We start from the raw sequence: 26,986 nt of genomic DNA on the forward strand, positions 1-26,986 counted from the left end.
ACAGGCGCCTGCTCCGGCCTCCTCGGCCTCCAGCCCGGCCAGCTTTACCCGGGGGCCGCCCTCGCGTGAAGCCGTTCCTGGAAAAGTGCCTGCGGACCTCAGGAACCCGCCGCTTTCCGAGCGGCCTCCCGGGTCGGGCCCCGGCGCTTTGCTCCTCCGTCCCGGGGCAGCCCCGCGGCGCTCAACCCGCCAAGCCGCTAGGGGGCGCCGCGCGGCATGCCGGCGCGGTGGCTGCCGGGAGGTGTAGTGACGTGGCGGCGCCGCCTCGGCTCTGTATGGTAACGGCGGGCAGTGCGGCGGCGAGCGGCGGGGCCTGGAGGCGCCGGGCGGGGCGGTGAGTACAGGAGTGGCGGCTCCGCCTGTGCCTCCCCCCCAGGGAGCGGGGCCCTCCCTCCCCGGGAAGTGCGCGCCCTCTCGGTGCCAGCCGCAGGGTCACCCCGCGGTCCCCCGCCCCGCCGCCCTCCCTCATCCCCGGCCCTCCCTGCGCCGCCGCTGTGTCCCCAGCACCCACCGGCCCTGTGCTCGGGCCCCGAGCCGGCGCCGCGCCCAACGCCAGGCCTCCCCGCGGGGCCTCGCCGTGTCCATCCCCCGGGCCCCGTGGGGCTGGGCAGACGGCCCGGGGGTGCTCCGCGGCGGGACGCGGTCCTGGCCACCGCTCCTGCGGCGGGGCGGGGGGTCTCGGTAGCGCCTTTGGCCTCTAAGACTTTCACCTGAAAAGGAGGGAGGGCTGGCTCCCCAGCGAGCCGCGGCCCACGGGCCTCTCCAGCGGCGCTTGGAGCAGCAGTGAGGAGCGAACTGGGCTTGACTGGGGCCGGGCAGGGCGCTGGGACAGCCCGGCTGTTGATCCTTTCGCTGGGGTCTTGGCTTGGCTGCTCTGGTGCCATAAAAATGAGCCGATGGGTCTGAAAGGTGAATGGCAGAGCTTCGAGAAGAGTCGAGACAAGCCCAGAGCGTTTTCTGAATGCCTCCAGGGTCCGGGCTGGGAAGAAGGGGCGCAGGAGTGGGGCAGCCCCGTCACGCTGTGCCACGCTGCCATCCCCGGCCTGGCCAAGGCGCAGATATCTCCTGGGAGGCAGAGTTCAGCCCCACAGCTCCGCATCAGAACCCTCCCTCCGTGACTCGCTGCGATGCAGCTTCCTTTTCTCATTGCTGCGTGGTCCTCGCTGAGCGGGTCTGTGATGTCTAGCAGCTCCTAGGCAGTTTGGGGGAATTAACATCGAATTGTTGGTCTGATTACAGTTTTATCTAATAATTTTTACTTGACTGTTAGCAGTTGTACCCAGCAGATAGTGGCACTTGTCTGTCCTTGCATTACTCTCTTGCTGCAAGTCCTTAAGTTATGTGTTAGGTAAACTTTGTTGATGACAAATCGGCCCCTCCAGCTCTTCGGTCATGGCCGGGCCCCTTCTTAGCGTAGCAGGGATTGCACTGCGAGGGAGACACCGATGGGGCCAAACACTACCGTCCCCAGATAATGATGCCTTCATGGAGATGTCGTGTCACAAGTGCAGGTCAGAGGCTTTGGCTGCCATATCAGTCTGGCTGGGTGCCATTTCTTGGCATTTCCCAGGTTGTTCCCATGCAGCAGGTCTGGGAGTATTTGGCGGCTTCCTTCCAACTTGAATCTCCGTTTCTCCTCCATTGCTGAGCTCTAAGAGACGGCTCTATGGGGTGAGGTGGTTGCAGTGCTTCCAGAGGAATCTTTCTCACCCTGGTCAAGACATGGAAGGGACCTCATGACATACTGAAGGACAGACATGGAAGCTTTTTCTTCCAGTTCCAGATATGTTTCAGAAAACAGTATCAAGAAAAAACAACAGGCAAAGAATTGATGTGTTTTGAGCTAATTGGGTAGTTCTTGTCTCCTTGTTATGTGTTGATATTTTATACTTGATCCACTCATCCTGAGTCTTCCACCTTTATTTTATTTCTCTGCCAAAGGCCGAGAGTGTGGCCAGGCTGCCTGAAACCAGACCGAGCTGTGCTGACCATGTGTCAGTTCCTGCACTGGTGGCTCTCCCCAGGTCTCACTGCATAATTCTGCTGTGCCTTTTCTCCCGTTGTGAAGCTTGGTAGAGAATGCTATCCCTTCAATTCGCTGTCTGCAGGAAGGCGCTTTCCACCTCCTCGCTGAAACAGTCAACGCTGTAACACACCCCATGCTTTAGTGGTTGCTTTTAACCCAGACTTGTTTCCCTACCCTAGTTTATACTGCGATATAGCTGCTCCTGTGTCGCAGACAATGAGAAAGTACAAATTGGGAATGGGGGCGAGGGCAGAGACTGCCCAGCTTCATTGCTGGGAAAATACAGAGCGGTGTGGTCTGCTATCGCTGTGCAGCAGGTCCCGTTCGGTGGCCTGGAGATGCTGTCAGGTGGAAGAGTCAATACCCTTCAATAGCGATGGTGACTCCACACTCTGGACCTTTCGCCCTCTGGTGTGGCCCCCGCACGCTCTGGCCACAGCCAGGTCAGCCCTCCTGGGGCGAGTGCTGACCCAGCCCTTTGTTTTAGATGTCTGCATGCGGTCTCTCCACTGCTGCAGCCCTGAGTTTTCTGCCTAATCACGCTGGAGTCCCTTGCCTCACCTGACACCGTGCTCCGATGCCCTGAGACCGGTGAGGAGGTCCCCTGTGAACTCGAATGTGTGAGCCTTCAGTGCTCAGTCCAGCCGGTGTCTGTGCAGAGGGAGGCATCTGCTGCAGCACAGAGCGAGGCGGCGGCTGGATTCCAGCTCTCCCGTGGCTTGGTCCAGCGCCATGCTGCTCCTAAGGTCTGCCTGCATCCATCCATCCCTCCACCCCTCCCTCCTTCCCACTGCCTCGGGACGGGAGTGGATGCCAGAGCTGCTCTGCTCTCCTTCCAGGGCAGCGCTCTGCTTAGTTAAAGGATCATTTTGGGCAGCGGTGCACCTCTCATACCTTCTCTGTTCGGCGTGGAGTTCAGCGCTGCAGCCGTTGGATTGAAGTGACTAGCCCCAGCGCAAAGGCTGGGCACACGTGTAATCCCAGCATGCAGGTGGAATTGGCTGACGCATCCCCACAGAGGGTGGCTTCTCGCCGATGCCTTTTTTTGACCGGAGTGGCCAAGCGAAAACTTGGTGTCTTGATTAGGAGAGAAATTGGTCATCATCCTGTGCCTCTGGTTTTGCACCTAAAACGTGGTTCTGCAGGATGATACCAGAGCTGAGAGGGAGCGGCGATGCCTAACTGCGTGGCAAAGCAGCACGCTGGGCTGCTGGCATTTCTGTGGTGGCCGAGCTGTCTCTGAGCTGTCTTGTCCTCACAGACTTCTTCTCGTGGCCAGCAGGACCCTCTGCTCTTCAGCTTGGACTTGGCGGTGCTGCTTTGTCTCGGTGTGTGACTGTGCTTGAGGCTGCTTGTTTCCTGGAGCTGGTGTAGGTGGGGGTGGTTTCCACACTGTTGAAACACGAGAGTTTCTACCTAGCTACCAGGTGTAAGAGCAGCTTTAGGCACTGTCAGTCAGTTGGTTTCAGGTCAACATGCTTAATGTTGTTGAAAGCTTTTTAATTTTTTTGAAGAGGTGCAAACCCTCTTTTTGAAATGTATATTGGTTTTAAAACCTGTTTATTTTGTGTTGTTGTTAACTCACTTGTTTAAGGTTTAATCAAGAGCCCCGGAGCTTCTGTGAGGGACTTGGTGTGATCTCAGGTCTCCTTTAGGAAAAGATGTTATCCTTTCTAGTCAGAAAGAACAGGCTAAAATTGCACCCTGGAATGGCATGGAAAACAATAGCGAATCACAGCTGTCTGACTTTCCGCCCTGCCTTTTGTGCCTTTGGGCTGCGAGAGGCTGACAGCGCATTGTCAGGTCAGCTTGCAGCTCATACATTTGCAAACTCTTGTTATTTTAAGCATGTCACCACAGCTGCGTTTAAAATAATCTCCCCAGCCAAACTCACGTGACGGAGGGATGATGTGCACACCGGGGCTCTTACGGTGTCCTCTTTTCCCGTTAGAAACGGGTCTGCAAGGAGCCGCCACGCTGCCAAGAAGGGAGCGCACACCGCAGGGAGGCTGGGGCTGGGCGATGCTCCCTTCGTCCCCCGACGCTTAGTGGGGACGCACGGGCTGGGGCGTGGGGTGGCCCCTGCGATGTGGCGTTCGTCAAGGCCGTGGCAGCACTCCAGCTGACGTCCTGCCGCTTGCGAGCGGGCTGTGCGGTAATGAAAGGTGCTAGCGAAGGAATTGTAAGCGGGTGCAGCTGTATGGTCACTCCAACAGTGACAACTTTGGCCTTTATATTTATTGTGTGTCACTGAGTCCAAGCCAAAATCCATTAATTACTAGTAATGATGTTTGGGTTTGACTTTCAGCACTGCCAGTTCGCCCTGGGCTTTTCCCAGCTCATGTTTCTACAATAAAATTTCCAAGTGTTGTTTTATTACTGTTGTGAGCAGCTGAACGGACTCCTGCACCTTTGCCGTAAGTTTGGGTTGACAGAACTAGAAATTGCATCAAGCTGTGACCTTCCTCCACCTCAAAACTCTGACAGAGGTGCGGGCTGGTTAAACGTAAAGGGGAAACTTCCCTGCCTGGTAACCAGCAGGGATTGTCCTTGGGGCAAGTGACGTGGTTCATGCCCAGAGGCAGCTGCTGTCCTGTTGTGCCCACAGCCTGGCACGTGTAGGTGCCTCTGTCTGCGCTGGTTCTGCTGGGTGTTCGGCAGCTGCTTTGCTGAGCTGTCCTGGCAGTGAGGACAGGAGCCGGTTTGTAGGCAGACGTCAGAGGTGTCTGTGCTGGGAAGCAGGAGGTGGGACAGGGGTGTGGACGGCGGCAAAGGACAGGCAGCAGAAGCTGGTGCATCCTGACTGGCTCTGTGTGGGGCACGCTCTTCCTGCCTGGCCGAGCAGGTGGTGGCGGCTAAGTCCATGCCATGGCCAGACCTCCAGCCTGACAGCCACGGCTGCTGGCAGTACCCGCGTGCCAGTGCTGGTCACATCTGCGCCGCCGTTGTCACTTACTCCAGAGCAGGGTCACACAGGGCTGCTGCTGGCATCCTCACACCTGCGTCTAAGCTGGCTGTAGGATTCACGTCCCTTGTTACAGCTTCATTGGGCCAAATCACTTTTGTTTTTATAGCAGGATGATCCACTGATAGCTGTAAAGCCTGTGGAGATGAGGCACAGGTGGCTTTCGCTCCAGGCTGGTTTTGCAAGGTCATTCACAGCCGGGCGAGAGCGCAGGCGATGGCCAAGCTGGCAGCGTGCGCTTTGATGCTGCAGTGACAGTCCCTTCTAGGCAGGGACGTCGGGGACACCTGCCTTCACCTCCTTGTATTTTTATTTTGCTTTTTCACATCTACATTTGCTGGTGTGCTAGGGTCGCTTTGCGGTTCGAGCGTGCCTGTGACTTGGGTGCAGCTGGGGGGTGGTGTGCAGAAGCCGAGCTTCGCTCACTTGCTTGGGGGGGGGAAACTTGAGCCGGGCGGGTGGCGGCATCTGAGCCGCAGCCTCTTGGCTCTGTGCTAATCGCTGTGAATGTCACAACACGGCCGGGTTTGCTGCTGGGCACAGATCGGGTAGCGCTGGGGCAGCGCAGCGGGTAGTGCGGTGCAGCTCGGTTGGGTATGGCGTGTGGGATTCCCTTCCCCGGGGCTCAGAGCCCCTCTGGGCTGCAGCTCGCAGAGGGACACAGCCACCCCGCGCTCATCGGGAGCGCTCAGCGTGACTGTACGAGCACTAACGAGCAGTGCAGCCGTGGGCATGGAGCGGACACGACCCCTGCCATACCTCCTTGGTAGCTTGGCAGGGCAGCAGCTCTCCTTGAGGATGTATGGCTTCTGTGGGATCCTGCGTGGGATGTTCCCACCTTGTGCAGCCTCTGGTTGGGATGCTCCTGACCCGATGGGCGCTGGAGACTGGAGCCTGATTCACAGGTTGAGAAGGTCTGGTGGGTGTAGTCTGTCTGACTCACCCTGTGGTGGGTGTGAGCCGCTCTCACCGTGCTGCAGAGCGACCTCGGGGTCTCCTAGCTACGCTTTAACTGCTGAAGCCAAGGCTTGATTTTCAGGTGAGAAAGGAGTGTGTGTTGCAGGAAGACTGAGGGTGATATTTGATGCTCTGCTTACCCTTCTTTTTATACTTTTTTTTTTTTTTTTTTTTTTTTTTAAAACATGCAAGCGTGGGAGAGCTGGAAGGTGGAAGAGCAAGCCAACCAGCCTGCTTGGGATAGGAATTTGTATCTCAGCTGTATCCAGGGCCCCTCCAGGCATGTGTTAAAGCAAGACAAATACCTGGTGCATAGTTTGTGTTCTCTTTCCCATCTCCCCAGGCAAGAGGGTCTTGCAGGCACGGTGCCATAGTTCATTTTGGGAGGATTCTGGACACCCATGTCTGCGGCTCTCTCTTGCAAGAGACTTTTCTGTAGGACTGCAAGGGGGAGGAACGTGTGTATGCAGTACTGCAAGTCTCTGCTGGAGAGGTGTTGATGTTAAAACAGCCCTGCGTTTGCTGCTTGCCGCCTTCTCAGTCCTGAGCTCTTCAGGATGCCCGCAGCCCTCACTGAGCTTGTCCATGCGGTTACAAAAGTGAGAAATACATTCCTTTTAAAAGCAAGGGCTGAGGTTCCTGCCTAGTTGTGTGACCTTGGGAGCTGAAGCTTTAAGGAGTGGGGAGAAGAACAAGAAGTAGATGTTTTGGGGCTTGTGGTGGACTTGGGAGAGCTGGTGGCAGAGCACATGGTGTGGTTTGGAAATGCAGGCCCATGGGAGTGGGCTCCGGCTGCCGTGCCGGGTCCAAGGCAGGCGGACAGGTGGACTCTCCTTCCAGCTGGGGCTGCTGTGCTGGGGCTGCTGCCCCGTGGCCCCGGCTGGCAGCCAGGCACACCTGCGTGTTTGCAGGGTACAAGATTTCCTACAGACGGCACTTTCCAAGAGTCCCCTCTATAAGTTGTCCTTTGCATCTTCTAGTTTCATGTGAGATGCCAGGTCTTCCTTTGACTTGGTCCCAGGAGACTCTCGGGGAACTCTTAAAATATCTTAAATATCTTCAGGGTGGGTGTCAGGAGCATGGGGCCAGACTCTTTCCAGTGGTGCCCAGCGACAGGACAAGGGGCAGCGGGCACAAACTGAAGCACAGGAAGTTCCGTCTGAACATGAGGAAGAACTTCTTCCCTCTGAGGGTGACGGAGCACTGGAACAGGCTGCCCAGAGAGGTGGTGGAGTCTCCTTCTCTGGAGATATTGAAAACCTGCCTGTACGAGGTCCTGTGCAGCCTGCTGTAGGTGACCCTGCTTCGGCAGGGGGGTTGGACTAGATGAGCCACAGAGATCCCTTCTAATACCTAACATTCTGTGATTCTGTGAACTCAGCAGCTGGAGATGGGATTTTTTCATCCTGCAGGGAAAGCACTCACCCTGCTGCCCTCCTAGCGCACTGGGCCAGGTGCTTTGCCCTGCCAGGTGACAATGCCTTTTCATCTTGTTTCAGGCCAGCAAAGATGCTGCTGTAGGTGACTGACTTGCTCATGCCTCATGTGCTATGGCTCTACATGGCCTCTGCAGGACCAGAACGTGCTAATCTGGGCCCCAAACAGGAGAAGAGCATTGGGCTTGAGTCAGGAACCCTTCCAGCAGGAAGAGCTCGGCCACGCCGGGCCTGGCACCACGCTCAGCAGCAGGCGAAACCCATCTGGAATTTAGAGAAGAAGTATGTGAGTGCTTTCCAGGATCGCAGCCTGCTGCCCTCAGGGATCCCTCTGCAGCAATCCTGCTTCTTGTGCCCACCGTCACTATGCCACACACAGCCTGGTGAAGACGCCCTCCCAAGCCTGCCCTTAGCCCAGCGCCGCCTCAGACCCCAGCCTGATGGATTTCCTTTCCGAAGCCCTCTGGACACTGGCTCTACCACGGGAAGGATGATGTCTTCCTTGCTGGTGGAGCCCTGCTTGCTGCCTGCGCTGATGGAGGAGCACTCTGGGACTGGGGTCAAGGGCTCTGCCCTCAGCTCAGGCCAGCAGGCTTCGAGCTCCTATAGACCAGTGCTCAATAACAACTCCTTCCTATGGCCAAGCAGTGCTAAAGTGCCTTTGCTGCAGTCACTGGAGATCAAGAAGGTGAAAAACACCCATGGCTTCCCCACTACCTCGCAGCCCTGCTCCGGAGAAAGTGGGGACAGCTTGCCTGGCAGCCTGGTCAACGGAGCAGTGAAAAGTGGTGACCCTGTGTTGGAGCAAACCGCAGTCCCCTCCCTGACCCTCGTTCCCAGCAGTGCGGTCCTCAGGAAGGACCGGTGCTCGCAGGAGGATGCTAGGAGGAGAGCGCACAGCTTAAAAGAGAAGAAGCTGGAGAGCAGCCTCACGGTGGCTGTGCAGCAGCTAGCCGGACAGACTGCCACACGCAATGGCTTTGGACGCGAAGTCGAAAGCTCTGGCCTTACGAACGTGGGCAGCCTGTCCAACTGGAACAGCAGGTGGGGACAGCTCACCCGGCAAGAAACCGTTGCTCCTCTGAACCTGGAGCTGGATAGCCATCCCCTTAACAGTGACTCGAGCCTTACAGGCACCGACGGTGCCGTCGTCTGCACTGAGCGTAACAGCGTACATCTCTTGCACTCGCGTGCTGGCTCTCCCGACCGCAGCACTGACTGCTGGCTGGTGAGCATGCCGAGCCCACGCGGTGGGGAGCGGGTGGCGAGAGCAGAGCCTCCACACCTTGCTGCCATCTCCGAAGTGGCAACTCAGATGTCCACCATCCAGCTGGAGAAAGAGGACAAATGGTCCATGGCTGTGCTCCCAGGAAAGCTCGAGTAAGCAGAGCCAGGAGGAGGAGGGAGGCCATGGTGGGCTGGGGTGGCTGTTGCATCTGTGCGTGTTGGGAGAAGATGCACTGTGGGCACTACAAGGGTGGCCGTAAGGATAATCATAGGGTGCATCCCTGAGAAAAACTCGTTTGCAGCATCCTGATGTGGGGAGAGCCTTCCTGCTGCCCCCAGCTTGATGCAGGCACTCAAGTGGCTCTGAGCCCTTCCACCTTCCTTCAGCCACAGCGTGGAATTGCTGTGTGGTGTTTCTAGTTCACTCCCTGCACAGTCACAGGGCCCTGCCTGCTGTGGCAGGGTCTGCGCATGTGTTGAGTGAAGCTTGCCATCGAGCCAGGTCCAGCAGGGCTTTCCTAGGCAGAGACATGGGTTCCTAAAGGATAGGGAGGGTGCAAGCACGTGAGGCTCCTGCTCTCCTGCTGGGAGAGGGTGTCTTTGTGCCTCTTTCTTTCTGACTGCTGTGGAAAATGTTCCATGTCAGGGTGCTCTGGGGCCTCTCCGTATTGCTAGCTTGGGGTGAGTGCTCGTACATCAGCACTGGGGAAGGCAGTGCTGTCACTCCCCTACCCATGCTATCTCATGCTGCCTTGTGGGTTTCTGGGTCTTTTGACCCTGGAAAGCGCATGCCACTCCTTCTGATGTGATGTCCTTTGTCCCAGTGTCACTGCTGAGCACTCGCCACTGGACCCGAGCCATCCCCAGGATGAAGCGGAAGAAGAACTTCCCGATGGCCTGGACGAGAGCTGCAGTCAGGAGGAGGACGACGAGGACAGTGAGTGCTGGTTCCCTGAGGAGGGCTGTGTTCTGTGCCTTGAGGTGGGGAGTGTGGGGGGCCGTCTGGGAGCTGGGGGTGAGCACAGCTGCCCTTTTGTCTTGCATTCATGCTGTCATTTCAGGATGACCTAGAGATTGTGCTGATCCCAAGAGTGATGTAGCAGCAAGGAGGAGCTGCATGGGTTGCTCTGGGGAGCAGACGAGGGTTCACCACTGTCCTTCAAAACTACCCATCTTCTGTCTGTGCAGGGCAGTCAGCTCCACCCCTGCCCTGCCTTTTATGCCACCAATGAGTGGGCAAAGCCCAGGATCCAAGGATTCAGGGCAGCTGGGAAGGGTCTGTCCCCTGGAGTATGTGTTTTCGCTCTTCCCTTCCTAACTGTGTGCATCCACTCCCCGCGGAGATAAAACTTGAGTCTTTTCCCTCCTGCCAGGTGACTCGGATGCTTCCTCTGTCACCGGCGTGTCGTCCAGTGGCTCCATGGCTCTTGTATCCGGGTTAGTAGCTGTAAATAGGGCATTGAACTTGGCAGCTTTGCCCAGACTTGTCCATCTTTGCCCTCCCGGGTGACAGAGGAGAGCTGTAGCATGGGGGGTAATGGAGTGAAGGAAGCAACAGGCTTCCCAATCAAAATGAGCTGCCTTACTACCCTGCAGACCAAAGGGAGGCAGATGGGAATGCCTGCTGTGGTGGGGAGGGAGGGATGTCGGCCACCTCCCTCTACGGGCTATGCGCTGGGCTGGCCTCGAAGCCTTTGCAGCTGCCTCCTGCCTTCAGTCTGTCGTGGGTCAAAACCAGTTTTGTACCAGGGAATGTTAATCGATAGAATTTATTGCAACTTAACAAACTTTTAATTACTGATTCTGGTACTGAAACAAAATACAAAGACATGGGGAAAACATATCTTCTTCCCCTTTCCTGGTCTCTGACCTCCTTGCTGCAGGCTACACTCACTCCCTTCAGCGAGACGAGGGGTGGCATGGGAGATTGGGGTAAATATATTGTGGTTCCTTTTCTATTGCTGCTCTTTGTTCCTTAGTGGATTGCTCTGGTGTGGCTTCTTCTACTGGCTGCAGTGGCATATATTTGAATATATGTTCCTTGTAAGCGCTACTTTTAACATCATCACAACTCTAATAGGTATATTATAAATTCTACCCTTCCTTCCAAGTGTTAGGGATTGCCATGGTAAGAAGGCATACGTACAGTTGGTAAAGCTCCACCCCTCTTCCCTGCAACACACCAAAATCAAGGTGGTTACAACAGCTGAAGCATACACATGTTACGATCTCCACCCCTTGTTCCTGTGGACTAGGTTATAGGGTTTATCGTCTAACAGACTCCACCCCTTGCCTTGTCAAGACGCAGTTCCAAGGGGGTTACAACACTTGGCCCATATATTGATTGCAAGCTCGCCCCCTCATTGCCGCAGACTACATTAATGGCATTAATGGCCTTAGCACCCATTGCTTGCACCACATTGAAATGATGCAAATTCCAAATACCAGGATCAAGGCTCCTTCCAGCTTCCCCCTTCTTCCCTGTGCTACTCTTCACCTTTAGCCAACGCCTGCTGCTTTATCTCTCCTAGGAACTGCATCGAGTGCCTGGCCCAGCCTGCTGAGGCTCAGGAGAAAGTGCTCAAACCAGCTCTTGTCTCCAGTTTGTTCCCTAACGTGCCTCCAACCATCTACTTCAGTACTCGGGATGAGAGAGGTGAGCCAGGGTCTGTTGCTGTGGAGGGTGGGAGAGGCCGGCCTGTTAACAGCACGCAGCGGTGCCAGCGCACAGCCGGGAGCTGGCCGGCAGCGGCACCCCTGCCCGATGCCCTTGCCGCGATGAGACCCAGCACCTCTGCGAGATCCAAAGGGCTGGAGTAAAATGACGGCTGCTCACACAGCCTGGAGCGTGAGTCAGGCTGCCACCAAATGTTCCAGCATGCTGGATCTCCCCCAGCTGTGGAGTCTTCTGCTCCATGCTAGTTCTGCAAAGGGGGCTACACACCCTCCTCTACAGGCCTGGTGCCTGTGCAGCAAACCGTAAGAATTTCGCTGGGTGCAGCTGTAGAAAATCCGTCTGTTGTGTTTGTTTTCCTTCTGTCCTTATCTTTTTGCCTTCCTAGTGGAAAAGCTGCCTTGGGAGCAGAGGAAGCTGCTGCGATGGAAAATGTGCACAGTCACACCGAACATAGTGAAGCAAACCATCGTCAGGTCCCACTTCAGAGTCAGCAAAAGTAAGTTGTGGGAGGCTGGCAGCATCCGACACGTCATGTGCTCCCTCGCCTCCAGCCTGTGGGCATGAGAGGGCAGACTGCCCGCAAAGAGCAGAGCAGGAGCGATGCAGGCTCGGCACTGCAGGATGCTGGATTCCCATTTCTGCCTGTCCAACCCACAATATCCGAGCTCTGTGGGTCCTGACAGGGCCTGGTCTCCCTCTTGGCTTGTCCCTGGTATGGACCACAAGGACTTACTCCTGGGTTGTCAGGAGCTGAGGCAGCGAGTGGGGCAGCAGAGCTGTGCTCTGACTTGTTTGAGCTGTGCCTCTAGATGGTGCTGCCACTCTGAGGAGGCTGGCATGTGTCTGGTGCCAGCCCCAGCACCACTGTCCCTTGTCCCCATGTGCTGAGGAAGAAGCCATAGCCAGAGAGTTCTCAGGGTTGGGATCTTGTTAATGAAAGGGTGTGTAGGAGAGGGCTGGGGCTGGGGAAGCACTGAGCGTTTGCAGCTATGATCCATACCCTGGAGTGTGATCTCCCAGCAGTACTTACGGGGTTCCTGTGCGTATCGGGAGACTGTGTAGACCATTTTGGGGCTATAATGGGACACACAGGGCAGAGAAAGACCTAGGAAGCCTTGCAATCCTACATGTCTTTCTGCAGTGCAGTGCTGATTACCCAACCGCTTCATACACCTGCTGTAAAGCAGGGGGGTCAGGGTGCTGGGCTATTAAAGCTGTTCCTTTGACCCTGTGTCTGCCCAGATCCCTGCAACAATCATGTTTGCAAGGATGTGACCCACCTGCTTAACTGGATCCCACTCACAGCCCTTGGTTTGGCAGCTTCACTGTAGCCAGTATGAGTGCTTTGTGCTACTGCTGTGCAGCATCCCTGGCATACTTCTACAGTTCCCAGGAGATGGGGTGCTAGTGGGTTGACAGGACGTTGTGGGTGACATGGTACTCAGTCATGGACTTTTCTGTTTTTCCTGCAGAAAGCAATGACTGGCTGGGTTGCTGGGGCCACCACATGAAATCCTCCAGCTTCAGAGCCATCAGGGAGCACCAGAAGGTAGGAGATGTTTTGGGCTGACCTCCTTCACGTGCATGGAGAGTGCGCTGGGAGCAGTTTGGGTGCCCCTCTCTTCAGGGCCAGGTGTTTGCTATGTGGGCTGTCCTTGCAGTGTCCCTTCCGGAGCGTGGCAGCTGGCATTCCTGTGCTGGCAGATGAGCCCAAGACAGGCACAGCTGGGTGGGCATCCCCACTGAGAGGGTGGCTTTTGTACAGATTGAGGCTGCAGCCAAGCCACGTTCGCTTGTGAGCTTGTCTAAATACAGTTATTGTTGCTTATTATTACAGTCCTTCCTCTGCCAGAACTGAGTGGTAGGGCCAGTGCCCTCCCTGCCACTGCAGCCGGAGGGGATGTGCCTAACTCAGATCACAAAAGGGTCAGGAGTGGCCCGTGGCTTGAGGAACATGTGAGGGAGCAGAGGTTTGCTATCACACATACGTATTTGTTGTGGAGAGCCATGATGCTCCAAACTGCTTGTTCTTGAGGCAGCGTCCAGGTTTGGAAGTTGGCAGCTTCCAGCCCTGTTCCTGTCCTGCTGCGGGGTCTTTCTGTCCCCAGAGCTTGTGTTGCATGGGCAGAACTCTGACATACAGTCTAGAAAGAAGTGGAGAAGTGGGAAACCACTGGGGTGGAGGATACTGCCAGAGGAAGCTCGAAGGCTGAGAGTTAGTGCCCTGCAGCTGCTCAGACGTTGGAAGCAATGAGGTGGCAGCTGCTGGCTTTGTACCAGAGTGGGTCACCAAGTGGGCGTTGGTCCCTGTGAAGCTTCAGGAGCAGGTGGATCCTCTCTTGGTGCAATCCTGGGAGGGGAGCAAGGAGCATCACCCTCCACTGTGTTCAGAAAGGATGTGTCCTCTGGCCAGAGAGCAGCAAGGGGTGGGCCAGGAGGTGGGGAAGCAGGGAGATCTGACAGCATCTGGGTTCCTTTCCAGCTAAACCACTTCCCCGGTTCATTTCAAATTGGGAGGAAGGACCGTCTGTGGCGCAACCTGTTGAAGATGCAGGCTCGCTGTGGGAAGAAGGAGTTTAACTTCTTCCCCCAGTCCTTCATCCTACCCCAGGACATCAAATTACTCAGGAAGGCATGGGAGGAAGGAGCTAGCCGCCAGAAATGGATTGTGAAACCAGTAAGCGCAAAGCAGAGCTCAATCCTCTGTTCCACTGTAGCTGCAGGGAGAAGATCTGATCCCTACTTGTTTGTGTTTTGCAGCCAGCATCAGCAAGAGGCATTGGTATCCAGGTCATCCACAAATGGAGCCAGCTCCCGAAAAGGAGACCACTGCTGGTACAGAGGTGAGTGAAGGAAAGGAAGGTTACCAACCTGGGACCTCCTAGGGTCTGGTCTCTCTGGCTGGGTCTGGGCTGCTGCCAGTGTGTGGCAGAGCAGAAGCACCTGATTTGCATCCAGAAACTTCTCAGCTGCCTGGATGTGATGAGAAAGCTGGCTCTGTCAGATGCAGCTGGGCTTACCAGAGTGCTGCTGTCTCTGCGTAGATTTTTGAGGTCTCAGGTGCAAACTGGCTCCCTGGGCTTTCTGGAGCTTCTGTTTGGCAGGTGATCAGCTTCAGCTCTGCTGTGATTCTGCTCCCACTGCTTTGTACTCTGGGGTTTGGCATCTCTGGAGGCAAACAAACCTTATCCAGTGCACACAAGCACAAGGTGGGGGGAGAGAAGGCCCAGGGAAGAGGTGGCAATTGTCAAAGATTTGTTTTAATCCGAGACAGTAGGAGAGTCTGTGTGTGTGCTTGTTGGTCAAAGGGTTTTCATGAAATAACAGGATTTTTGGACTCTCCTTCCCCTTCTGCAGAAAAATGGGATAGCTCATATTGGTTTGAGGCTGCTTTCTGGGAAGGTTCTTGTGAAGGCAGGAAAGCTGTCTGGTGTTTGGCAGACAGGCAGCTGCTGTGTTGGCTTGTCTGTTCTCCCTGTCCAATTCCTGTGCAAAGTGAGAAGCTTTCCTATGGAAAATCATGAACTTCTGGGGTTAATAATCAAATGATTTGGATGAGAATTTCCAACTGTTTCTGCTTGCTGCGCCAGACCATCTGTGGCCCACTGCATGTCTTAGATGTTCCTGAATATTGTGATCTGTCTTGTGGGTGTGGAAAAGCTACTGTGCCTTAGAGCTGGGGAAAATCTCTGCAAAATGGAACGGAGCAGAAGGGAATACTGTTCATGTGCTGCAGGATCTCCGCGTGCATGGCAGAGCCTTTTTCTCTCTCATTTTGACTGGGATGCACTTAACTTGGTAGTGCTGTGCAAAGGGGCTGCTGTATTGATCCCTGTTTTTGCCAAGGCTTCAGAGGTGGGGGCTAGAGGTGTCCCTGCACATGGAAATCATAACTCTCCCTGGGTGCTTGCCTCCCTCTGCAGATATCTGCACAAACCCTACCTCATTGGTGGGAGGAAGTTCGACCTGAGGATCTATGTTTACGTCACTTGCTACGATCCCCTCAGGGTCTACCTGTTCAAGGACGGACTGGTTCGCTTTGCTAGCTGCAAGTAGGTTGTGTGGGTGAGCAGTGCTGCGGGGCTGCCTCAGCACCGAGGCATGTGTGGCTGGGTACCCACCTCAGCTGGGGCGGGAGGGAGTCATCCCGTGTATGGTGACTCTTAAAGCTGTAGCTTGCTTGCTTAAGAAGCAGTCTGGAAACTTAAGGGGTCACTGCAGGTGACAGTGTTGAAAGGCAATGTGAGAGGATGCTTTGTTCACCCACCTTTCCCAAGGAAAGATCAGCTCAATGTAAATCAGTTCTTGAAATACGCTATCTGTGCCTCATACCGCGTAAGAGCTGCCATACCAGAAACCGAGATGTTTCTTCTAGTTTTGACTATGTTGCCTTGGGCTGCTGCAGTTCTGCCAGTGCTTTTTCTCACCTATGCTTTGGTCTTAAGGACACGCTGTGAGGGTGGGATTTCATCCCGCGGCCCCAGGGCAGCCTGCTCTGTCTCACGCTTTGTCCCATCAGCTCTGGTCCCATGGGGACAGAGAGCTTCAGGCAGCCTGGGAAAGGGAGGCAGCAGGGCTGGTGGGTGACCAAGAGTGGTCTGAGATGAGAACAGAGTTTCTCGTTGCCCCATGGGCTTGGGGGTTGCCAGTTCAAGCTAGGGCTGGTTGTGCTCTTGTTGCCTCCTCCAGGTACTCCTCCTCGATGAAGAGCCTCAGCAACAAGTTTGTACACTTGACCAACTACAGCGTGAACAAGAAGAACACAGAGTACAAGTCCAACTCTGATGAGACTGCTTGTCAGGGACACAAGTGGTAGGTGCTGCTTTTAGGGCACAGGGCGCCTCTTTCTATTCCCTGCTAAGTCAGCCTTTTTTCAGTATTCCTACCCAAAACTTCAAGGTGCTTCCTGTATCGTCTGCTCCCGCTTGGGGAAACCGGAGAAGCAGAGGGATTTTAGCATGGATTAGTGTCGATGGAATCTGGGTGGTCTCTCTGGCTTGTGACTCATCCTGTCCGCTGCTGCTTGGGCTGTGGTTGCCATTCATCCTGCCTGTGTCTGTGCCGTTCCCTGCTTCCAACTCTGCTCTCATCTGTGCTTGTTCATCCTCTTGCCCTATTGCAGGGGTGATGGGATGTGGTTAAAGCAGAATCTGATTTTTTGCTGTTAGAACTCGAATGGGTAATTGTGATGCTTAAATTGGCTAGATGGGAGCTTCTGCCCATCTCCCTTTTGACTTCCCTATGGAGGCAGAGAAGGGGACAGTCCTGATGCAAAACTGATAATTTGTGTGCTACTTGGCGTGAATAGGAGCAGCAGTGCCATTTCTAGGCATTTTTGGAGGAGGGCTGTAGTCTTGCAGGAGCTCCTGTTCCCTGCTGTCCCATGGGTGGGCTGATCCAAGGCCCCAGACACTTGTCTCTGATTCCACAGCAGTGTTTGAACTCTTTTAAAAATAGTGCAGGGTAGAGTTCTCAATTTGTGGGCCTGGGCAGAGCTACTTCACTGCAAAGGGAGCTGCAGAAGGTGGCTTGCCGCGGAAGGATTGCTTCCTAACATCTGGACCTGCTGCGCAGTGGTCTGTTCCTCCACTGGGACTTTGAGAAGGGTCTTCTGTCTCTCAGCAGTTGAAATCCCATGGGGGTGGGATTGTGTGGGTTTTTGGTACTGCCATGCAAGTCAAGCTGGCTGCTCCCACGTTACAGATGAGAGTGGCTGTAATCCACTCCATCTCGTATGCAGGAAGCGTGACCTTTGGATTCCTGGCCATTAGCCACATGTTCTCAGTTGATCAACATCTAAGCATCCTTGGCTCAGTGACAGGGTTGCTTGCAGCGCTCGGTGTGGTGTGGGAAACTCCTACAAAAGCAGAGACACTCCCCCCTACCATCTTGTTCTCCACGGTTTTCAAAACTTTTTCTCCACCCCTGAAGCCTCAGTGAAATGGCTCCAGTTGAAATATTTATGGGGGTCTTTCTGGATTCCTGCTGAGTGCTTGGCAGTGCTGTGGGGGAAGGCCTGCAGGAAGGGGAGGTTTGCTAAGGACACAGTGAGCGAGGGAAGAGAAGATCTGGGCCTCATGTACCTCGCTCGTGCTAATTTGGGACCTATTACTCTAGTGCTGGGACAAGTCTATGACAGATTTATGTTCCTAGTAGCTTGGGCCTACAAGACCAGGGACTGTGCTGGGGAGGTAAGCAACCAGGAGCTGAGGGATTGGAGGGTGGCAGAAGGATGGCCATGCTGGGGAAGAGCTGTGTCAAGGCTCCCCTCTGCTGCTTTCACTCGCTAGCAGGGCTGGGCAGCAAGGGGCTGCAGAGCTACCTCCTTTACTTTCTCTCTCCCAGGGCACTCAAAGCTCTCTGGAGTTACCTGACCCAGAAGGGAGTTAATAGCGAGGCCATCTGGGAGAAGATTAAGGACATCGTTATCAAAACCATCATTGCGTGAGTCCTGGCACCCCTTGCTCTGTGCCTGGCTGTGGGGTGCCCCTGACCCCTCTGGCTCTCCAATCCCCTCTCAGCCCGGTCCTTTTGCTTTTAATCTAAATGCTACCACTGCTAATGGCTTCAGTGTTTCTCTCTGGATCCTTCCTTTCATCCTGTTACTTCTGCTCATGCTGCAGTAGCTGCAATGGGTGAACAGACCATGTTTCCTGGGTCTGCCTGCAGTGCAGGGGGGAGGCCAGGAGGCTGCGGTGTACCGGGCGCTCTGCCCAGCTTGCCACCCGCTCCCCTGCTTGGCCAGGGTGCCTGAGAAGAAAGGTGGATCTTGTGTTCAGAGGTGGATCCTGCCTGACAGAGCAGGGATGCTCAGGATGCAATGCCGGATCCATATGCAGTGCAGCAGCAGCAGCTTGCAGGCCTGCGTCGGTCTCTCAGCCCACCCGCTCCCGCAGCATGTGGCTGCATACGCTCTCAGAACCGGCAGCGTGTGCTGTGAACAGCCAGAGCTCTGCTGTCTGACTGTTGGAAACAAGCATTTTTTCCTTGGCTTGCAGATCTGAGCCCTATGTGAACAGCCTGGTGAAGATGTACGTGCGGCGGCCGTATTGTTGCCATGAGCTGTTTGGGTTTGATATCATGCTGGATGAAAACCTGAAGCCCTGGATCTTAGAGGTCAACATTTCCCCAAGGTAAAGCAGACTCTGAGCCGCAGCAGAGTGGATAATGGCCTTTCTTTTACCACAAAGTGAATATGGCTCGTGATGTCCCCTGTGCTGAAAGACTGTGGGCTTTGAAGCCTCCCTCTCCAGATTGCAGGAATCAAAGTCCTCCTTGTCTGCGAAAGCAACATGCACCAGCAGCTCAGAAAGCTTTGCTGGGCATGCTCCAGCTAGAGCCGGGGAAGAGTATGTTAAAAAAGGAAGCCCAAGGAAGAATGTGTCATGTAGGGAACCGGGTGATGGCAGAGATTTCTTCTCTTCTCTGCGTGGGCAGAAGTGATCAGCGGCTCTGCTGCCTCGTGCACTGTTCCTTGCTTGCTGACGGTACCCGGCTGCGTGGTGTCGGCTGCGCAGGCAGGGCCGGGAGCTGCAGTGCGCCTGAGCACGGCCTCTCCTCCTGCGAGAGTGGGTGGGCATGAGCTGGGCACAGAGCCGTGGTCCTACACAGGGCTCTGGGGCTGGATTTGCCAATTTCCAGCAGATCTGGGAAGAGGTGGAGAAATGAACCATTTCTGTTGGGGAGCCCCCATTCAAAGAGCTGTTGTCAGGATTTTTCTCTCAGTGTCTCGTGGCCGTCTGTGATGAGGCGAGTGACAGGCTGAGTTTTGTATCCCAGTCCGTATTAACCCAGGGAGTGATCTCGGGGCCGTGGTGCTCGGCACCTCCATTCTAGCACGCAGACTACTATGATGCTTCCTCCCTGCAGCCTCCACTCCAACTCCCCGCTGGACGTGAGCATCAAGGGCCAGATGATCCGGGACCTCCTCAACCTCGCCGGCTTCCTTCTGCCCAGCATGGACAGCGTGGCCTCAAAGCCACAGACGAGAAGTGGCTCTACCTGCAGGTCAGCCCCCTTCTCTGTCAGAGGGGCATGGTTTTCTCTCGGGGGATTTCATCTAGGGGCTGCTTGCAGCCCAGCAAACACTGCTTTCTATGCTGTTGAGAGCCTGTGCTTGCTGGTCCTTCAGCTATGGATCTGAGGGACTTGCATCATTGCTTGAGTATCTGGTTCCCGCGGCCTGTTCAAGGCAGAAGGATTTATGCCCTCTCTGCAGGTCCATAGTTGGAAATGAGGCCAGCGTAATTTGTGCTTGCTCTGCAGTTAGTTGAGTTGTGCTTTCTCTTCCTTCCCCTTGCCAGAACTAATGTGATGCTGAGCTGAACTGCCTCTCCATTTGCTTGGAGGGCTGGCTGGCTGTGTTGGGGCTGGATCCGTTTACCCTTTACCCCAGGACTGACATACTGCTGCCTTGAGCAAGAGGGGCACCTGTTGCTTTGCAGAGGCTGGAGTGATCTGTTCCTTAGGCAGGACTGCAGGTGTCAGAGGCTGCAGACCTATGGGTGGGGATGTGCCTAGTCTTACCTTGCGGCTAACAGGACTGTTTCTTGCGTAAGGCTAATTCCTGGGTGTATGTCCACCCAGGCCCCTGCTCCTTCTGTGTTTCACCACAGCTTGGACTTACACCAATGTCAAACCTAACGGTGGGGGGAAAACCAGTCCTGTTCCCTGCAGCAGAGTGGCTGCTGGCCATATGTCACTGAAGGAGCAGCTTGCTGGGATGAGCACCAGCCTGCGGTGGTGCGTGGGCACGCCAAAAGATGGGACTCTTGCCCTCTGCCTGCCCTGTGCCTTCAGTGAAGGGAGAAGCTTGGAGTGCGGGCCCGTTCCAGCCAGGGAGCTCTCGCCAGCTCGTCTGCGGCGCTTTGATCACACACTCGTTTGCTGCTTGCGACGGAGGTGCTGAAGGGCAGGTGTCCTCGGAGGGACCTGCAGGGGATTAAGCGGATCCTTAATGTGGTTCAGATGATGCATTACCAGAGTTCCTGCATCCAGAGGCAAGCTTGCTTAACCATATCTCCTGCCCTGGGAAGGCTATGAAGGTTTTTTTAGTATATGGGTGTAATTCCAGTAGATGTGTATGTTCCCCAAGCACCATCCAGCACAACCTTGAGGCTTTACTCTCCCTGCTTCGATTTGCACACAAGTAATTATTTTTGCAGCAGCAGAACAAATTAGCTGTGTTGATATAAGCGTTAAAAGGTGTTGGACAAGTATCTCCCAGATTCTGGCATCCCCAAACGGTTCACTTGGGTGCTTACAATAGTTTAGATGGCTGCTGGTCAGATCGTACAAAAGGCCAGGATTTCCTATGGCGTGTGGAGCTGGAGCTGAATTCAAGTCTTGAGAGTTCTCAGATGTTGCAGAAGGAAGTTTTTGATCTAAGAGGTCTCTCCTTGCTTGTGCAGTATCAGTACCAAGTACTCATACCCCCAGCCCTGTTGCTACAGTTAGGAAGCTGCGTTCCAAGCGGGATGTAAACATGAGATCCCACCAGGCTTCAGGTGCTGTGAATTGGGTCATGGCGTGTCTTTGACCCACTTGCATTCTGTGTGGGTGTGAGATGATGGTTCACCTCTTGGATGAAGGAATGCTGAAATGCCTTAGCAAGGAGCTGGCAGTGGCCTCCGTGTTCCCCTGCCCACATCCTTCCTGGGTCCTGTGCTGATGCACAAGGCTGTGGGTGCATCACTGATCTCAGAACTAGTCAAATCCTTGCAGAAAGCATTCTCTTCTCCACAGCGGAGGGTGTCACTGCTCTCACAGGTGTTTCTGGGAGCAGCTCTGCCATGACAGGACTTTGTCTTCTCCACTTAATTGCTCTACTGCCTCTTCTTGTGTCCTCAGTCTGGGCGGTGCTTTGGAGGAGAAGCCCAAGCCAGCATCTGAGCATTTCATAGCAGAGAAGATGAAGAAGGCCTATTACTTGACACAGAAGATACCTGACCAGGTATAACAGAGTCTCCTCTGATACTTGCGCCATCCTGCCAAGCCACTGTCCCATCCAGTCCCACATGTCTGTCCCTTGTCCCTCTCCAGATCGTGCCCCTCTGTGGGGACAGCCAGGTGATGGGGAGCACTTGGGCTCTAGCGGGTTACAAGGCAACTGGTCAGAAATAAGTTGGGTTTGCTTAAGCCACTGCTGCACTGACCCACCAGTCCCCAAACAGGGTCTGAGCACTGCCTGTTCCTCCTGGGGTCTCTGTGCAGCTCTCATAGCCTTTGCCTGCTGACCCCATGCAGGTTAGCAGGGACACTTGCCTTGTGTGACACCTGGCAGTGTCTGTAAGAGAGGATGGGCTGCAGAACTGGGGACCTCCTCAGCTCTGTGCAGTGTTGATGTCACCACTGAGCCTAGATTTCTTCATTTTCCACGTGGTCTGTGTCACAAAGAACTCTGATATGTGGAGACCTCTGCCAGAGAGGGTTTGAGGAGTGGGGAGATGGGAAGGGGGACCAACAAAACATAGTTGTCCCTGACCGTGGTTTGCTCCTGTCTGCAGGATTTTTATTCTTCTATCTTGGACATCCTGACCCCAGATGATGTTCGCATCCTGGTGGAGACAGAGGACGAGTATTCCCGGTGCGGGCAGTTTGAGCGGGTGTTCCCCACCCACATCTCCATGCGGTACCTGCGCTTCTTTGAGCAGCCTCGGTACTTCAACATCCTGGTGACCCAGTGGGAGCTCAAATACTACTTGAAAAAACACAAAGGTAACTGCCATGTGAGAGCCTGGCACAGTCGCCTGAGTCAGGCAGGCTGCCTGCCGGCGGTCGTGGGAGACTTCTGAGCTACACATGTTGAGGGGGTGCTGCCTGCTGTAGGAAACAAGTTACCCTCCCAGACTGCTTCAGGTATCATAAAAATCTTATTTGGAGTTGATCAGAGATGCTGAGTGCTCTGGTAAATGCAGCACCAGCACTTCCAGCTGCCCTGGAGCTGAAGCACGCTGGGATTCTGCCTTCAGCATGTAGCTCTGGCCTCCTATTCATTCCTCTGCCCTCTTTTGAGGGAGAAACAGCTGGAATCGCTGGGCTCTGCTCCTTACAGAGGATCCTGTGAAGTGAAGGAAAAATTGGGCCTATTCCCTGGTCTCCTGCTGCTTTCAAATTGATGAAAAACTGTCAGCGTGCACACAGAGAAATTTTTCCTAAACACTAGAAATGTAGCTATCGTTTCCACCTTTCCAGGACATAGCTCTGTAGTTTAACAAAAAACATCCTTTAATGAGGCATAGCTGGGCTGGACCGATTCCTTCTCACCCAGGGCTGTCTCTGTCAGGGCAGCAGCAGAGGCTATTTAGGAGAGAGAACCAGTGAGGTCTAGTGTGAGAGGTTAGAGAACATACAAGAGAGAGACTGTGGCTCAGGGCTCTCCATCCAGCGTCTGATCTAGCTGGAGAGGACTCTGCAGGAGCCGGCCCTCCACTGAGGCGACCGTATGTGTGCTCCTAGCCTGGCTGACGTGCAGAGAGAGAAAAAAAAAAAAAACTCTTTTGTCAGTTTTCACTGGTGTTAAAGCAAATATCAAGGGGGTTGGTAACAGTCTGTCACAGAGAGACAGTAACCTCGTAGCCCTCTCCAGCTGCGCTGTCAGCATGTGTCATCCTTTGCCTCGCTAATACCTTTGCTGGATGCTCTCCTGTCAGCTGGGAGAAAGATCCTGTCATTGTCCACACTGAAGGGCTGCCCTGAACTTTGCCACTCAGGCCGGGGTCCTGGTTCAGTGCTCCAGATTCCCTGAAGCAGCCCAGTGAGCAGATTTGCTCTTCACCTCTGCGCAAAGCCCAACCTCCCCCAGCCTCTTCCCATTGCCGTACGTTCCATGCAGGCCTCCCATCTCCCTGGTCAGCTGGGCTGGTGCGCAGAGCTGGGGCAGGGCTGCTGAGCTGCCCTGTTCCCCTCAGCCCCCAGCACGTGGGGGTTTCTTCCAGGGTCCTGGGGCTTGCTGAAAGGTCACTGAGGAGCAGATTTTAGGCAGCAAGGATTCCTCCTGTAGCCAGGGCTGGTGTCATATAGCAAACCACAGTAACCCCAGCTGGACAGCATGAAGTTCTTGGCCATTACTCTACTGGTTCTTAAATCTCAGGGCACCTTAACTTATGCTGTGGCTCTAAGGCTCTTAAAAAGAAAATGGGAAGGGGGAGCACTCCTGGATTTCTCAAGACCTCCGGGAGCCTGGCTGTAGTGGGGATGGCTAGCAGGAGGCAGGAGGAGGCCTTGGAGGGAGTAGAGCCTGTTCAGTGCAGTCGGACACATGGCTCTGCTTCAAGGTGACCTCCCGGTACTCTGGAGCGGCATGTCTTGTGTCCGGAGGAAAGATCCCTTCCAGTCACACTGCTGGTGAGCTTGATCCATGCCATCCTTGCCCTCTGCCAGGGATGGAGACCAGGTCTCAGCCTGTGTCGAGCTCTGGATGGATCCATGCAGGGAGGAGCTGATGCGCTGGGATGCCGCAGCTGGTCGGTGCTGTGGAAGGAGGTTGCCCGAGCTGCCCTCCTCTGGGAAAGGGGCCCGTGACAGCAAAGCTGCTCCAGATTTGCATTGTAGGAACTTTCACCGGTGCAGCCCAAATCAGGTGCTGCCGTTGGCAGGCACCGGGCTCAGAGGGACAGCCAGTCCGGTCTAATTCGGCAAATCCCACGTTGCCCCAGTTTCCCTGCTTAGCTGAGCCTGCTGCATGGTGTGTCTGGCTCCCCGGGAGGAAGGCAGGCACTGCGGCAGCCCACGTGCTGGCACTCGCTGCTGTTTGCTCGTACAAAGGGTGAACGCCCTTGGTTTACCCCGTGCTTGCTGGGGCTCAGGCACGTGTTCAAGTAGTTATTGCATAGCATGCGCTGTGCAGTCAGTTCCCTCTGCAGCATGTTTGCGTGCCCCAAGCTGGGAAGGCTGAACTCTCTGCAAACGTGGTCGTTCATTCTCGCTTCTTGTCTTTTCTGTCACTTCCCAGGTCTGGAGCTACTGAAGAACTGGTGTGTCAAAGGGTACCACACTGGGGCAGGGGCGGATTTGGCCCAGATGGTGCGTATGGCTGTGGGTAAGCTAGGGAGAGGTGGTTGTTTGCCAGAGCAGAGTTGGGTGCAGGTGCTTGTTCTGCACCTGTGGCCCCTGCCCTACCTGTTTGCCCTCTTCCCTCTCTGCCAAGTCCTCCAGGAGTCTGGAAAAACCCATGCTTCTCTATTTCCCACCAACATGAAATCCACTCGGTATATCAGATCTGCAAGCACTTTGCATCTGAATATCCTTGGGTGTGCTGGGCACAGCCCTACATATTTGGCACCTGGTCTGCCTTTTGTTCCCCTCCATGAGGGAGCCGTCTCCATCTGTCACTCCTGTGCCTTACAGCAGGCTGATCCAGTGAAAGGAACCCACTCTTTTGACCTCAGGATGCTCTGCTCCCACTTACAGCAGAGGGATTCATTAAGCAGAGAGCAGACTGCTCTGTTTGCTATTCTGGGAACAGTGTGGTGGCAGTGACAACGCACAGCAGTTTAAGGCAGTTCAAGCTGAAGCACACTAGAGCAGCCTACAGCAGAGCCCAGCAGGCTTGAGGGATTTTTGCAATGACTTAAATAGCCATTTGGTTGTCTTTCTCTCCTCCTGCAGTGGTCGTTGCCAAAGTCTTTCTTCCTCCAGAAGAGCAGTGTTCAATCAAATGGCTTCAGCAAACTGGAACTGGGCAGACTGGGGTGAGTTTGCGCTGGCTGTGACATGCATGATGTTCACAGCATGGCTTTAGGACTGGTGTCCTGAGAGAGAACTGGAAGCAGGGAAAGCAGCTTTTTTAAGGGGAGTGGTTGGCTTGCAGGCTCTGAAGCCAGCCTCCGCTGTCTGGAGAGCCAGCTGGTGGGGCTGGCATTATGTCTGTGCGACTGGGCATGTCTCCTTGGCACTGCACGCTCAGCTCGGATGGGAGTGAGGCCCAGAACAGCTGGACTGGGTGATGTTTGGGGTTGTTATAGTCAGGACACACTGGCAAGATGTTCCCCACAGGGACCCTTACCACTTCTGTGGACTTTGACGTGGCCAGCAGCGAGCAGAGGCTCTTGGCCGCAGTGTGGGCTGGTGGAGCAGTGAGGCCTCCGGGACGGCTGCGCTCTGCCAGCTTCCCTGAGCAAAACTGGGCTGCAAAATGGGTGCTGCTGGCCCTGACAACGTCCTGCAGAGAGGTGGAGGACTGGGGTTCATCTGGGTGAGCTGCAGTGGAGGGCAGGCACACCCCTGGTCTCTGGTGTTAAGGGAAAGGGCATCCCTGCTCCTGTGCCCAGGCCAGGAAGGAGTTGGGTTTGCACGCGGCCATGTAGATCGAGCTGTGACCCCGAAGTCCCATCACTGTCTTGGATGTCTGTTGGGGTGACTGATGCTGCCCAGGGTGGAGGATGGAGTAGGGGAGCCTGGCAGCCTCGCCTCTGAGCCTGTGTATGATGATACCGCAGACGAATGTTGCACCAAGGCCCTTTTTGATCCTTTCTCGCTGTCCTTAAGCGGCACGGGGTCTCCTTTCTCCTGCAGCTCACTCCTCCCTTCAGCCAGTGAAGACCTCACGCAATGCCTGGAGCGCAGCCCCACGCAGAGCTTACCGCTCAACAAGTGCACGGGTGGAGCCGACCAGAAACCTGCTGGCTGCCTCTCGGACACCGCCCTGGTGATGTGACCAGGCAGCTGCCGTCCCTCCCCGGGGACACCTCAACCTACCTCAGAGGAAGAAACAGGAGCTGGCTCCGGAGAGCGCGGACTGTGAGAGCCCCCTGCGTTGCACACTTGCCTGTGGGGGCTGGTTTTAGAAAGGGGTGTTTTACTGGGCAAAGGGGAGAGAGCTGTGTGACTTCTGTTTTTAGAACAAGTGGCAAAGCCTGGGGACGTTGAGTTTGTCTGGCCTTTCTCCTAGGCTGCTCTTAAAGCCTGATGTGGTGGTGGTGGTGGTGGTTTCTTTGCTGCATGGGAGCTGGCTGAGCTCGGAGCCAGCCTGGCCTTGCTCGCTTGTGTCCCCGTGCGCTTGTCCTGAGCCCCTGGGAGCAGAGTCTGCTCCTGCAGCCTGTCCCGCAGGGAAACGTCCCCAGCTACCTCCTCTGGAAAGGAGCAGGGCTTGGGATGTTGAACGGACCCATCTCATCCCTTCTGAACGCCTGTGCCTGCCCTCCCCCAGCCTTGGGGCCTGCACGTGGCTGCTGGAGGGAGCCCAGGGGTGCTGGGGTGGCTCTGGTTTGTGGTGGGGACAGCAGGGCTGCTGGGGTGGGAGCGTCCCCTCGAGGCTGTTGGCTCTGGCAGGGTGGCCTGCAGTGGGCATGCCGGGTCTGCAGGCTGGTGCTCTCCTGGGCTCTGCTCTCTGTTTTCCCTTAATTTCTCAAGGATTTGTATAAAAGTTTTAACACTCAGCTGCTCTCTTGGCCTCTATCTTCCACCATTTCCCCAGCCGGTTTGGGTCCACGGGGCAGCTCAGCTCTCCCTGCGCTCTGCTGGGCTCTGGTGTGAGTAGGGTTTGTGCCATCACCCCGCCGTTCCTCTGTCCTCCCTGGAGCTGGGGTTGTTCCTGCTGCCCCACAGCCGGTAACCCTGCCCCCCTGCATAGGGGAGCGGCTTCCAGCGTGGCTGCTGGGGTCTGGGGTCTCTCCCCCAGAGAATTGGGCAAGGGAGACAGAGCAGCCCAGCCCTGCAGCAGGGGAAGGAAGGCTCGGGTCCCCTGAGCTGCCCCTTGC

The 26,986-nt window shown here is 55.3% G+C and overlaps 1 protein-coding gene across 1 annotated transcript; it reads left to right on the forward strand.

Annotated features, from left to right (window-relative positions):
- Positions 1 to 258: 258 nt before the first annotated feature.
- Positions 259 to 26,653, forward strand: TTLL4 (tubulin tyrosine ligase like 4). The gene is made up of 19 exons (XM_075431138.1): positions 259 to 334; positions 7,448 to 8,764; positions 9,436 to 9,548; positions 9,985 to 10,048; positions 11,143 to 11,267; positions 11,674 to 11,784; positions 12,761 to 12,837; positions 13,771 to 13,965; positions 14,049 to 14,131; positions 15,212 to 15,340; positions 15,978 to 16,100; positions 17,634 to 17,732; positions 18,287 to 18,421; positions 19,158 to 19,295; positions 21,138 to 21,240; positions 21,794 to 22,004; positions 24,241 to 24,311; positions 24,897 to 24,979; positions 25,803 to 26,653. The coding sequence occupies exons 2-19, from the start codon at positions 7,485 to 7,487 to the stop codon at positions 25,942 to 25,944; spliced, it is 3,282 nt and encodes a 1,093-aa protein (XP_075287253.1). The 5' UTR covers positions 259 to 334; positions 7,448 to 7,484; the 3' UTR covers positions 25,945 to 26,653.
- Positions 26,654 to 26,986: the final 333 nt, after the last annotated feature.

The sequence above is a fragment of the Opisthocomus hoazin genome, chromosome 9, assembly GCF_030867145.1.
Source record: "Opisthocomus hoazin isolate bOpiHoa1 chromosome 9, bOpiHoa1.hap1, whole genome shotgun sequence".
Lineage (NCBI taxonomy): Eukaryota > Metazoa > Chordata > Aves > Opisthocomiformes > Opisthocomidae > Opisthocomus > Opisthocomus hoazin.